Source organism: Hemitrygon akajei, chromosome 16, assembly GCF_048418815.1.
Source record: "Hemitrygon akajei chromosome 16, sHemAka1.3, whole genome shotgun sequence".
In the NCBI taxonomy this organism is placed as follows: Eukaryota; Metazoa; Chordata; class Chondrichthyes; order Myliobatiformes; family Dasyatidae; genus Hemitrygon; species Hemitrygon akajei.
Window position 1 is genome coordinate 41861563 of NC_133139.1, and position 12458 is coordinate 41874020.

The 12458-nt window shown below is 42.5% G+C and overlaps 1 protein-coding gene across 21 annotated transcripts in view; it reads left to right on the top strand.

The window, feature by feature from the left end:
• The window catches only part of LOC140739994 (receptor-type tyrosine-protein phosphatase S-like), a 469315-nt gene that overhangs the window by 332394 nt on the left and 124463 nt on the right, over positions 1–12458 (top strand). For 9 of the 21 annotated variants that reach the window (XM_073068765.1, XM_073068749.1, XM_073068746.1 and 6 more), the window contains 2 exons: positions 2894–2920; positions 4033–4150. The exons of 7 other annotated variants lie outside the window; for them this stretch is intronic. In XM_073068765.1, coding sequence (XP_072924866.1) covers positions 2894–2920; positions 4033–4150 — 145 coding nt within the window. The remainder of the gene's footprint in view (positions 1–2893; positions 2921–4032; positions 4151–12458) is intronic. 5 more of the 21 variants (XM_073068753.1, XM_073068754.1, XM_073068757.1 and 2 more) reach the window with 1 other exon arrangement.

A 12458-nucleotide genomic window follows, 5' to 3' on the forward strand; every position in this document is an offset into this window, starting at 1 on the left:
TGTTCACTAAGTACTATATTAATGCAGGCTAGACTTGTGCATTGAAGTCTCTGGAGTGAGATTTGAACTTGTCATTTTCTGTGTGGATTACCCACTATACCACAAGTGATAATGAGCCTGGATCTGTCTACCATGTAGAATTCCTAGGAATCAAGCCGCTTCTCATTCATTCCTATGGCATACATTTGAATAAAGCACAGGATTCCCTTATTCTCTTGCACTGCATGGACCAAACACCTTTCCTGCAGCTCTATCTACACCTGTATACTGCAATTTGTGAATTTCTTCAGGTGCAGACAGGCAATTCAGCATAAAATTATGCTAGCATATGGTTAAATGGTCATCACACTAAATGTAATCAATTGAATGTGAACTCCAGTTGCAGACAAAATCTAATCACTTGTGTGTAATGCTGTTTGTGTGCAATGTCGTGTATTGTTTGGTTTAGATTTAATCACTAAATGAATGATTAAATGGGCCATGCTATAGCCTTGCAAATTGGTGATTTCTATCTCCAGGTTTTCAAGAACCTAATGTATGGGCTTTAAAAGCTGCATTTCTTAGGCACATTGGTGCTGTCAGAATCAGCTGTTTGTTGTCAATATCCCTGTGTCAGTATCTGACTACTAAATTACATTGAATCCCTCAGATTTATGGCACAAGTTATTTGGCCTTCATATCCCTTAGTTTCGTTCTCTGTCACGTACACCAAACCAACTTAGAATTTTACCAGTTTCATTCTTTATGTTCAATCTGTTTTAGTGTTTCATATAAAAATATTCCTCGGGTACTTGATTTGACCTTAAAATGGGAGTCATTCATTTATTATGGACCTCTTCCAAAGTGTATCTAATGCCACAGACTGTCTCACAACACAACCTTTCAAACCATTTTAAAGCTTTCAATTTAATCTCTTTTCCAGGTAAAGGTCCACAAACTGATAGTAGAATTACGGAAAGCTTGTGACTCTGAAGGAGGCCTTTCTGCCCAACTGGTAAAGGAAACATGGTCAGGCCAACACCCTATTGGTTATGGGTCTTTAGCACTCATCCAAGTGTTGTATCAATGGACTGACAGACCAGAACTCTATCACCTTCTGGGTGGAAAAAAAAGACTTCGAGTCTTCTAGTCCTAGAAGGTCTTCTTGTCCTTCTACCCAATATTTAAATCTACACTAAGGGAAACAAGTCCTTGCCGTTTATTCTACATCCCTCATGTTTTTATACATCTCAATGAAATCTCTGATCAATTTCCTCCATCCTAAAGAACACCACCCCAACCTATTTCCTCATAGCATAAACGGTTCAATGCAACTCTCCGAGTAATGCCATCACTCCCATTACCCCACTTCTTTCCCCCTCATCTATTCTCTGTCAGGTGCCTTTCTTCCTGTATTAGGGGTAATTTACAGCTGACAGTTAATCTACCAATCAGCACATCTTACGGATGTGGAGGGAAACTGGAGCACCTGTGTGGAAAAGCATGTGTTAACAGAGTTAATCTGTGACTACCATCTGGACGGTACACGAGGTCAGAATCAAACCCTGATCACGGGAGCTTTCCGGCAGCAGCCCTATCTGGTGTGCCATTGCAAAGCTCTGTTCCATCGTTCTCCATTGCTGTAGGTGTCCAATCCTGGCTTCACTCTCACCAACCTGACCGTGGAAAGACCCAAATCTGTCAGTGCGTGTAGATTTGACTGGCCTCGGCAACTGTGACAATAGGGGAAAGGTGTCATCTTTTGATGATGGTTATTTAGAAATATCAGCCTATACCTCATTATTATTGAGTGGTCTCAGTTGGGGACACTTGTGGTTATATAGATAGTAGCATGTCTGTGAGTGACCACCTGTGTAAATGAATGTCTGTGTGTGGATCTACTTATGAAGAGCACAAGGTAGAGTGCCACTTGCACAAGTCCATGCTTGCTAGAATTGGGCTCCATTCTGTCTCTCCTCCAACCCCAAAATTCAATATCCCAGATATTCACCCCCACCATCATTCCCTCCCTTCCCTTCCCTATAGAAATTTCCATAACTACTGTATATACCTGGTAATGTTCTCCATGGGCCAAGGTTTGTCAGCATGGCTAGAAGACCAAATGCAACTGCATACTGCATGGGGAACAGGAGCAAGAAAAGAGAACTCTTAGAAGTGATTGCTACCAGTCCAGCAACAGCCTTCTACATACTCATTGCTCTTGGAGAAGTATCAACCAAGGAGCTGAAATTAAGTTCCAATAACAGAAAATTGCACCTCACCTCCTTCCATATTTTCTTTTGATTAGTTGTTCCCTGTTTTGAGCCATTGCTGTAGATCGGTTTCACACCTAAAGTTCTTGGAGGAAGCCCTTAGTCTTGGCTGCCTGACTAGGATTTCAACCTGAGGCCAAGCACAGACAGAGTTCCAATACACTGAAATAAAAACAGAAAAAGCCAGAAACACTCAGCAGGTCCGACAGCATCTGTGTAGAAGAAAACAATTAATATTACAGATTTATGACTTTTCATTAGAGCTGGGAAAGAGAGCTGCTGATAATTTTTGTCCAGCCTCCTGCAACTGGAAAACAACTTTGTTCTCTTTCCTAGTGTGGACAAAAGCTCAGAGCTAAAACATTGATTGTTTCTCTCTTCACGGATGCTGACTGTCCTGCTGAGTGCTTGCAGCATTTTCTGCAAGTTTTATTTTTGACTTTCATTCTGATACAATGGCTCGACCCTCCTCCCTTAGGAGCCTGACTTTCCATCATGGTGTCTGCTTTCTGTTATGAATCCTGAAGGTCTGTGTGTTCCTACATGATGACAACCAGCATAGATGCCTCAAAGCCCTTCCTTCATCCTTGATTCGATTTGTTTTTTTTTTCTCTTTTTCTTGCTGTCCTCCTGTTCCTCAGTGGGAGACTGACGACACTGCAGAATATGTGAGTAAACTTCCTACTCCTCTGTGCTCCCTTGTGTTATTCAACTCCTGCAGAGTCCTGTTTCTCGCTGTACAGAAAGTCATAAATGTTTGCTTACTGATTTTGCATGGGCTAGGAGCTTGCTATTTGCTGTGTTTTGTTTTCTTTTGGGAAGGGATGGGTCTCCTTTTACAGTATTTAGTCCCAATTTTCACAACAGCTTGAGCTGGTGTAGTTTTCTTCAGAATAAAGGAGACAGAGGGGAGATTTATTTCTGGTGTATAAGATAATGAGAGACTTAGATAGCAGAGAGATGAGATTTCATAATATTAGATTTGAAATAATTAGAGGAATGTTGAGAAACTAACTGAGTGAACATGTGGTAAAGATCTGGGACTCAGTGTTTTGAAGGGTGGTGGAGACGGAAGTCTCTCCTTCATGATTCTAAATATGATGAGGGCTTGAAGAGCTAAGACTTGCAGAGGTGTATATCTGTCCAGCTGTCCTTCTATCCTGTATGTCTTGGTGGTCCCGGCATTTCAAGTCTCTACTCAAGGTTTCCAGTCCATTCCACCTGGCATTCCATGCACAGGAAAGGGGGGGGGGGGTAAACTAACCACTCAAATGTGTGTCTTTCCAATCAAAGCCACCACAGATGCCTCTGAACTCTTCCTCTTGGCACTTTGCCTATTTGGTTTAAAAGAAAAATGGGTTTCATGAGAGCTACCTCCACTCAGTGGTGGACATAGCCCTTGTCTGAAGTAATTTTAATAGCATTCACCGACCAATATTAGGCAGGTTCTGATTCGCCTTCTGGATTAGTGCCCATGTGGAAGGGTTCTTCTCTGAATCTTTATTTGTACCTTTTTGCATTCCATAGTTTAAGGGAACTGCCAGTCTTCCATGTAACCTTGCCCAAGCCTGTGGCCTGGAGAGGATACTCCAGCGTCACCTCACCATGACAGACTGAAGCAAGAGTTGCCAGGCGCAGATCCACGGTCTCGCGAGACTAACGGGTGCCATCACAGTTTAAGGGTGCTGATTTTGTGCATGGGATGCTTTAAGTTCATCCAATGTGACTAAATTGGATTCTTGTTATGTTCCAAGCTGAAGCAATGTGTTTCTGTTGATAGGAGATGATCATCTCTGGGCTGCAGCCAGAAACAACATACTCCATCACTGTGGCAGCCTACACAACAAAAGGCGATGGTGTGCGCAGCAGGTCCAAGCTGGTGGTCACCAAAGGGTCAGGTCAGTCTCCTGCCATAGTATTTGACTTGAAGCAGAAAAGGCATTATAAATGGGTTCCATTTGCACTGAACATCTTATTTTCCTGCAAGAGAAGGGGTAAAGAGAGGGGGTGCAGATGCCACTTCCTTCCCTTTGTTTCATGGTCCACTGTCCTCTCCTATAAGATTTCTTTTTCTTCAGTCCTTTACTTTTTTCACCTTCCACCTCCCAGCTTTTCATATCATTCCCTTTCATCAACACCCCCACCACCCTCTTTCCCCTCACCTGGTCTTACCTATCACTCATTAGTTTGTACTCCTCCCTCTTCCCCCTCCTTCTTATCTTGGCTTCTTCCCCCTTCCTTTTCAGTCCAGGAATGTTAATTTCCCTCCAGAGACGCCACCTGATTTGCTGAGTTCCTCCAGCATTTTGTTCAGATTGTTCCAGATTTCCAGCATCTGCAGAATCTTGTGTGTATCTGTGAGATGTTGGAAGCTAGAGTAGCAAACTATCTGCTAGAGGAACCCAGCAGGTCGGGCAACATCAGTGCACCAGATGAAGGATCGCAACCTGAAACATCACCTCCATAGATGCTGATTGACCTGTTAAGTTCCTCTAGCTTTTTCAGTGTGCATCTTATCTTCCATTGTTTTTTTTTTCTGTTCTGCAATCCTTGGTGACATTGTCTGAGCTCCACCTGCTGATGCTGTCAAGGTATTCTCCTGTGAAGAGCTGCCTTGGTCGTGTTGGCGTTCTGTACATTCACCTGAGGCAATGTTGAGGATCAGCAGCTGATTTTATCAAACTTTTCCTGGTGGTTTGAAGGCTGATTGTACTGCAGTTACCATTATCCCAGATGGCAGCAGTGTGCTGAGACTGGTCTATTTGAACCTGGGTTCTTTCCCTACTTGGTTCAATCATACTCTGCCTTAACCCATTCACCAAATTATAGTATGAACTATTTTAATCAACAGACATTCCTGTGATTAAAGAGCTATATAGTCATGCAACGCAGAAACAAGTCCTTCAGCCTGACTACTTCAAAGTTCAAAGTAAATTTATTATCAAAGTACATATGCATCTGTCACAATATACAATAAGATTTATTTTCTTGTGGGCATACTTAATAAATCCAATAACCATAATAGAATCAATGAAGGACCACACCAATAGCACGCAAAAAACACAAGCTGTGAAAATACAAAAAGAAAGAAAAAAGGAAAAAAGTAGATAGATAGATAGATAAATACATACTGTACATACATACATACATATATATCGAGAACATAAGATGAAGAGTCCTTGAAGATGAGTCCATAGATTGGAGAACAGTTCAGTAATGGGGCAAGTGAAGTTGAATGCATGCCAATGAAAATTCCCATCTAACCTAGTCCCATTTGACCATGTTTGGCCCATATCCCTTTCCTAAGTACCTTCTAAATATTGTTGATGTACCTTCCTCAACCTCTTTGCCTGGTTGTCCATTCCACATACTGACCACAGATAAAAATGTTGCCCCTCAGGTTCCTGTTAAATCTCTCCCCTCCACCTTAAACCCATGCTCTCTAGTTCTTGATTCCCCAATCCTGCAGGAAAGTGTGAGAATGTATCCTATCCATGCCCCTCATGATTTTATACACCTTTACAAGGCCCGCCTCATTCTCCATTACTTTGAGTAAAGTTCCTGCCTGCTCAAACTCTCTGTGTGACTCAGTCCCTCAAATCCTGGCCACGTCTTCTTCAATCTTTTCTGCATTTTTTCCAGCTTATTGTCTCAAATTTGTTGCTATACACAATTGCTAAATGCCTGAGAGAAAAATAGAAGCTGAGCTATTGAGGTTGGGATGGATAAAAATCACTGATGAGTCAAGTCAGAGGGAGAAGGAGATAGAGAACACTTCATCATTTTCTACCTTAAATTAAATTCTGTATTTCTTTCCCAGGGGCAGTTACTATAAAGGAAATTATTGCTCTGCAATTGTCTTTCAAGAAGGGATATTTGCTTGTCAACCTTTCTTGAGGAATTACATATCCTTTCTATTGTTTTGGCTGGAGAGAGGCAGTTTCATTCTGTCCTATTTCTAGATTCGGAGTGGTAATTATTGCATGCCACAGTTTACCTGCTGATTAATAAATCAGGGAGGAGTCCACTGTATCGATCCACTATAAATAAACCTGGAGTCGTTGAGTTGGTGGGCAGATATATGGGGAAGGGTGATAAGCAAGTAGCTTGCAATTTTGTTTGCTGCTGGCAGAATCCATAGGAATGTTGGATTGATAGCTGGACAGCTGTTCACATGTGCATAATGCAAGTGAGTAGTGAATCCTTATGATTTATAGAGCTGTGAAAGAGGGTAGCTGTGGCACAGCCTGCAAATATTCCACAGGAGCAAACAGGTCACTTTAATAGAGTGAAGAGAGAGATGACATTGGATATTACAATTTTAGAATACAGGCTGAAGATCTTTCTGTATCGAGTAAAGGAACATTACCCAGGAAATCACTGCCTGATGTTAGTTGATGTATGCCTAATACATTTAGTTGATGCTCAACTGATGAGATTTTTTTTAATAGCTGCACTCACCCAGTTAAAATAAACAGATTACTGCCTGTATTACCACAGTGGACAGAAGAATCTCATAACAGTATATTTAGCAGTCACCAGTTAGAACTGTCAGTGATAATTTCTAGCTGACAGACTTTATCCCACCTGCTGTGTTGGCCACTAATTGGCATGGAGCCAATTAATTCAAATCATTTTATGCCATCAGCCTTCTGCAGCAGCAGAAACACTTACCTCACTGTTTGCTGGCTTTCATCCATAACCTTCTCACCACCCCCCAACCCCCTCCCCCCCCCCCCCCCCCCACCGCTCCCTAAGGATGCCTCATGACGCGGTCAGATCCTAGGTAGGTCTGGTCGATTCACTGCAGCAGTTCTCACAGTTTCTGCACGTCGCAAACTAATGGAACAAGAACTACGTCTGGCAAATACTGATGTGTGGATTTCACAGGTGCAGATATCTCCAGATAATAATCACAGGGTGACACAGGCGGCAGGTGGCAACAAGCAGGTCCGGTAACAAATTGTCAGAGAAAAGCTAGGCGCCCTGCTCTCTGAGTATTGGCAGCACATCCGTCTGCGGCCTGTTTTAAATGTGGATCTTTAATCTCCAACTCTGCACTGTGGGCCATTCAGCCCACCAGTACCATAGCATAAGATACAAGAGCAAATTAGGCCATTCAGCCCATCAATTCTGCCCCATCGTTCAATCGTGGCTGATTTTTCTTTAACCCCCATTCTTCCACCTTCCCCCTATCACCCTTAAGCCCTTACCAATCAAGAATCTATGAATTTTAGCCTTAAATACCCCTAATGACTTGGCCTCCACAGCTCTCTGTATTAACAAATTCTACAGATTTAACACCTGTTGGCTGAAGCAATTCCTCCTCATTTCACTTTTAGAGAGATGTCCTTTTATTCTAAGGCTGTGTCCTCAGATCCCAGACTCTCCAACAAATGGAAATATCTTCCCTGTGTCCACTTTGTCCAGGTGTTTCCCGATCCAGTAGATTTACATGAGCCTTCCTGTTGTAGTCCAGTTGATATTAAGATGAAACACATGATGCCAACAGAGAGAAAGGCACCTCATTCCTATCACTTCCTATTAGATAGATAGATAGATAGATAGATACTTTATTCATCCCCATGGGGAAATTCAACTTTTTTTCCAATGTCCCATACACTTGTTGTAGCAAAACTAATTACATACAATACTTAACTCAGTAAAAAATATGATATGCATCTAAATCACTATCTCAAAAAGCATTAATAATAGCTTTTAAAAAGTTCTTAAGTCCTGACGGTAGAATTGTAAAGCCTAATGGCATTGGGGAGTATTGACTTCTTCATCCTGTCTGAGGAGCATTGTATCGATAGTAACCTGTCGCTGAAACTGCTTCTCTGTCTCTGGATGGTGCTATGTAGAGGATGTTCAGAGTTATCCATAATTGACCGTAGCCTACTCAGCGCCCTTCGCTCAGCTACCGATGTTAAACTCTCCAGTACTTTGCTCACGACAGAGCCTGCCTTCCTTACCAGCTTATTAAGACGTGAGGCGTCCCTCTTCTTAATGCTTCCTCCCCAACACGCCACCACAAAGAAGAGGGCGCTCTCCACAACTGACCTATAGAACATCTTCAGCATCTCACTACAGACATTGAATGACGCCAACCTTCTTAGTAAGTACAGTCGACTCTGTGCCTTCCTGCACAAGGCATCTGTGTTGGCAGTCCAGTCTAGCTTCTCGTCTAACTGTACTCCCAGATACTTGTAAGTCTTAACCTGCTCCACACATTCTCCATTAATGATCACTGGCTCCATATGAGGCCTAGATCTCCTAAAGTCCACCACCATCTCCTTGGTCTTGGTGATAGTGAGACGCAGGTAGTTTGAGTTGCACCATATCACAAAGTCCTGTATCAGTTTCCTATACTCCTCCTCCTGTCCTTTCCTGACACACCCCACTATGGCCGTGTCATCAGCGAACTTCTGCACATGGCAGGACTCCGAGTTATATTGGAAGTCTGATGTGTACAGGGTGAACAGGACCGGAGAGAGTATTAGATTCAGCTGCAATCATACAGAACATAGAAATTACAGCAGGAATCCGTCAGGGTCACTAAATAAGATAGTAGCTGATCGGACTGTAATTTCAACTCCGCATTCCCACCCACTCCAGTGGTCTTTAACCCTTTGCTTAGTAAGTTTCTATCTATCGCTCTCGAAAAAGTATTTGATGATTCTCTTTCCACACCTTTTAAAGAAGAGAGTTCCAAAGGCTCACAATCCACAAAGGGCAATGTTTTACTTTGAAGTTCAAAGTAAAATTTATTATCAGAGTGCAAACATGGCACCACATGCAACCCTGAGATTCTTTTTCTGTGGGTATACTCAGCAATCTATAGAATTGTGACTAAACAGGATCAATGAAAGATCAAGACCATAGAAGACAGCAAACCGTGCAAAAGTAAAAATAAATAAATGGTAATAAATAATGAGAGCATGAAATAACAAGATAAAGAATCCTTAAAGTGAGATCATTAAGAAAGGAGGGAGGGAGAAAACAGAGAACTATCGACCTGTCAGCCTAACATCAGTAGTGGGGAAGATGCTAGAGTCCATTATTAAAGATGAAATAGTGGCATATCTAGATAGCAGTGATAGGATTGGGCTGAGCCAGCATGTATTTACCAAGGGTAAATCATGCTTGACTAATCTATTGGAGTTTTTCGAGGATGTAACCAGGAAGTTAGACAAGGGAGATCCAGTGGATGTAGTGTACCTCGATTTCCAGAAGACATTTGATAAGCTCCCACATAGGAGATTGGTGGGTAAAATCAAAGCTCATGGCATTGGGGGGAAGACATTGACATGGATAGAAAACTGGTTGGCAGATAGAAAGCAAAGGGTAGCGGTGAATGGGTGTTTCTCGGAATGGCAGGTGGTGACTAGTGGGGTGCCACAGGGCTCGGTATTGGGACCACAGCTGTTTACGATTTACGTCAACGATTTAGATGAAGGCATTGAGAATAACATCAGCAAGTTTTGCTGATGATACTAAGCTGGGTGGCAGTGTGACATGTGATGAGGATGTTAGGAGAATTCAGGGTGACTTGGATAGGCTGGGTGAGTGGGCAGATACCTGGCAGATGACTTTTAATGTGAATAAGTGTGAGGTTATCCACTTTGGGAGTAAGAACAGGAAGGCAGATTATTATCTGAACGATGTAAAGTTAGGTAAGGGAGAAATACAAAGAGATCTAGGAGTCCTTGTTCATCAGTCACTGAAGGTGAATGAGCAAGTGCAGCAGGCAGTGAAGAAGGCTAATGGAATGTTGGCCTTTATTACAAAGGGAATTGAGTACAAGAGCAAGGAAATCCTCTTGCATTTGTACAGGGCCCTGGTGAGACCACACCTGGAATATTGTGTACAGTTTTGGTCTCCAGGGTTAAGGAAGGACATCCTGGCTGTAGAGGAAGTGCAGCGTAGATTCACAAGGTTAATTCCTGGGATGTCCGGACTGTCTTACGCAGAGAGATTAGAGAGACTGGGCTTGTACACGCTGGAATTAAGGAGATTGAGAGGGGATCTGATTGCAACATATAAGATTATTAAGGGATTGGACAAGATAGAGGCAGGAAATATGTTCCAGATGCTGGGAGAGTCCAGTACCAGAGGGCATGGTTTGAGAATAAGGGGTAGGTAATTTAGGACAGAGTTAAGGAAAAACTTCTTCTCCCAGAGAGTTGTGGGGGTCTGGAATGCACTGCCTCAGAAGGCAGTGGAGGCCAATTCTCTGGATGCTTTCAAGAAGGAGCTAGATAGGTATCTTATGGATAGGGGAATCAAGGGATATGGGGACAAGGCAGGAACCGGGTATTAATAGTAGATGACCAGCCATGATCTCAAAATAGCGGTGCAGGCTCAAAGGGCCAAATGGTCTACTTCTGCACCTATTGTCTATTGTCTGTTGTCTATCATTGGTTATGGGAATATCTCAATAAATGAGTGTAGTTATCCTCTTTCATTCAAGAGCCTGATGTTTGAGGGATAATAACTGTTCCTAAACCTGGTGTTGCGAGTCTTGAGCCTGCTGTACCTTCTACCTGATGGAAACAGCGAGAAAAAAGCATGGCCTGGGTGGTGAGGATCTTTGACGATGAATGCTCCTTTCCTGCAACAGGGTTTCATATAGATGTGCTCAATGGTTGAGAGGGATTTACTCATGATGTACCAGGCAAATCCCCTACCTTTTGTAGGATTTTCTGCTCAAAGGCACTGGCGTTCCATACCAGGCCCGCAATGCAGCCAATCAGCACAATTTCCACCACACATCTATAGAAATTTGTCAAAGTTTTTGATGTCATGCCAAATCTCCACAGACATCTAAGGAATACAGTGCTATTGTGTTTTCTTTGCAAATTGATGGGTGCAGGATGGGTCCTCTGAGATAGTGTCACCCAGGTAGTTAAAGCTACTGAGCCTCTCCAGCTTTGATCGTACAATGAGTACTGACTCATGGGCTTCTGATTTCCCTCTCCTGAAGTCTAAAATCAGCTCTGCTTTAAATAGGTGAGACCCATTATTTTTATACAGTGACCCTCTCCCCACTGCAACACACCCACACGTATATGCACACAGCCTAATGTAGTCAGACATGCACATTAATGCACATTCACAAAACATTAACACATGCAGAAACACTAGCATGCCCATACCCACAGACTAACACTAACAGTAACAGCAAATGTCCTTTCAGTGATTCAACTTGCAAACCAGTTTGGTTTAAATTAAGGCATCTCATTACAAAAGGCCCAGAAACAGGAACAGCTGGGAAAGGAACATTCTCCATTAATCTCTGGTAATTTGCCATGCTGTAACCAATTCTCCTTATACTAACAATTATTTAAGCCCAATAAAATGTTAGTTTACATGGCAGATGCTGCCACTTCTCTCAACCCTCCAGTAAAACATTGGCACTTTGCTGTAATACTTAATCTGTATTAAGGAGCAGATTTCACTCCAGTAAGCACACTTTTCAGTGCTTTCACTTTTCGCACCTCATTCAACGTGCACTGCCAGTCAGTGTGACTTGTCAGTTTGTTTATTTAGCCGACATTTTCGCTGTCTCCTCCCCGAAGCTGCAGCTTTTTGCAGCGGAGCCAGGAGCCCGGCTTCCCCCGAGTACTTTGTCCGATTTTCCTTGAGTTTGGGTGGCAAATTGAACTGGGGCATGTGTCACAGATGGCAAATTTTCCGGCCAGAATCATTAAAGTGAATCGGGACATTGTGTAGATAGATGGTAGTGAAGAAGATTAGACTCGACACTGCCAAAATTCTTACTTTTTTCAGAGATACACATTATTCAAAATATAAACACAAAATACAATCAGGACGGATCTTTCTCTACAATCGTTGTACTATCAGTCCAATCATCCTGCCACAATGCCTCGACATGCTGCCCTTTAAACACTGCATTGTTACTCAGGACTCAGACCCCCAGTAACCTAGACTGTTGTTCTTCCCTACGGAGACTTTGCAGGGGCTTTACCAAACTTCACTGTCAGTCTTCTTAAGTCACACACAAGAAGGCTGTAGAAATTTAGTTGCCCATGACAATTGACACGATGTGCTCAGGTAAATAGTTTCTCTAATCAGTAGAGGTAACGTAGAATTTAGATGACAGGGAAAGAAAACAGATTTAAAATAACTATTTTCTTTACCAGATTCTATGCTATTTCTTTCCTACCTCTTCCCCAATGTTAG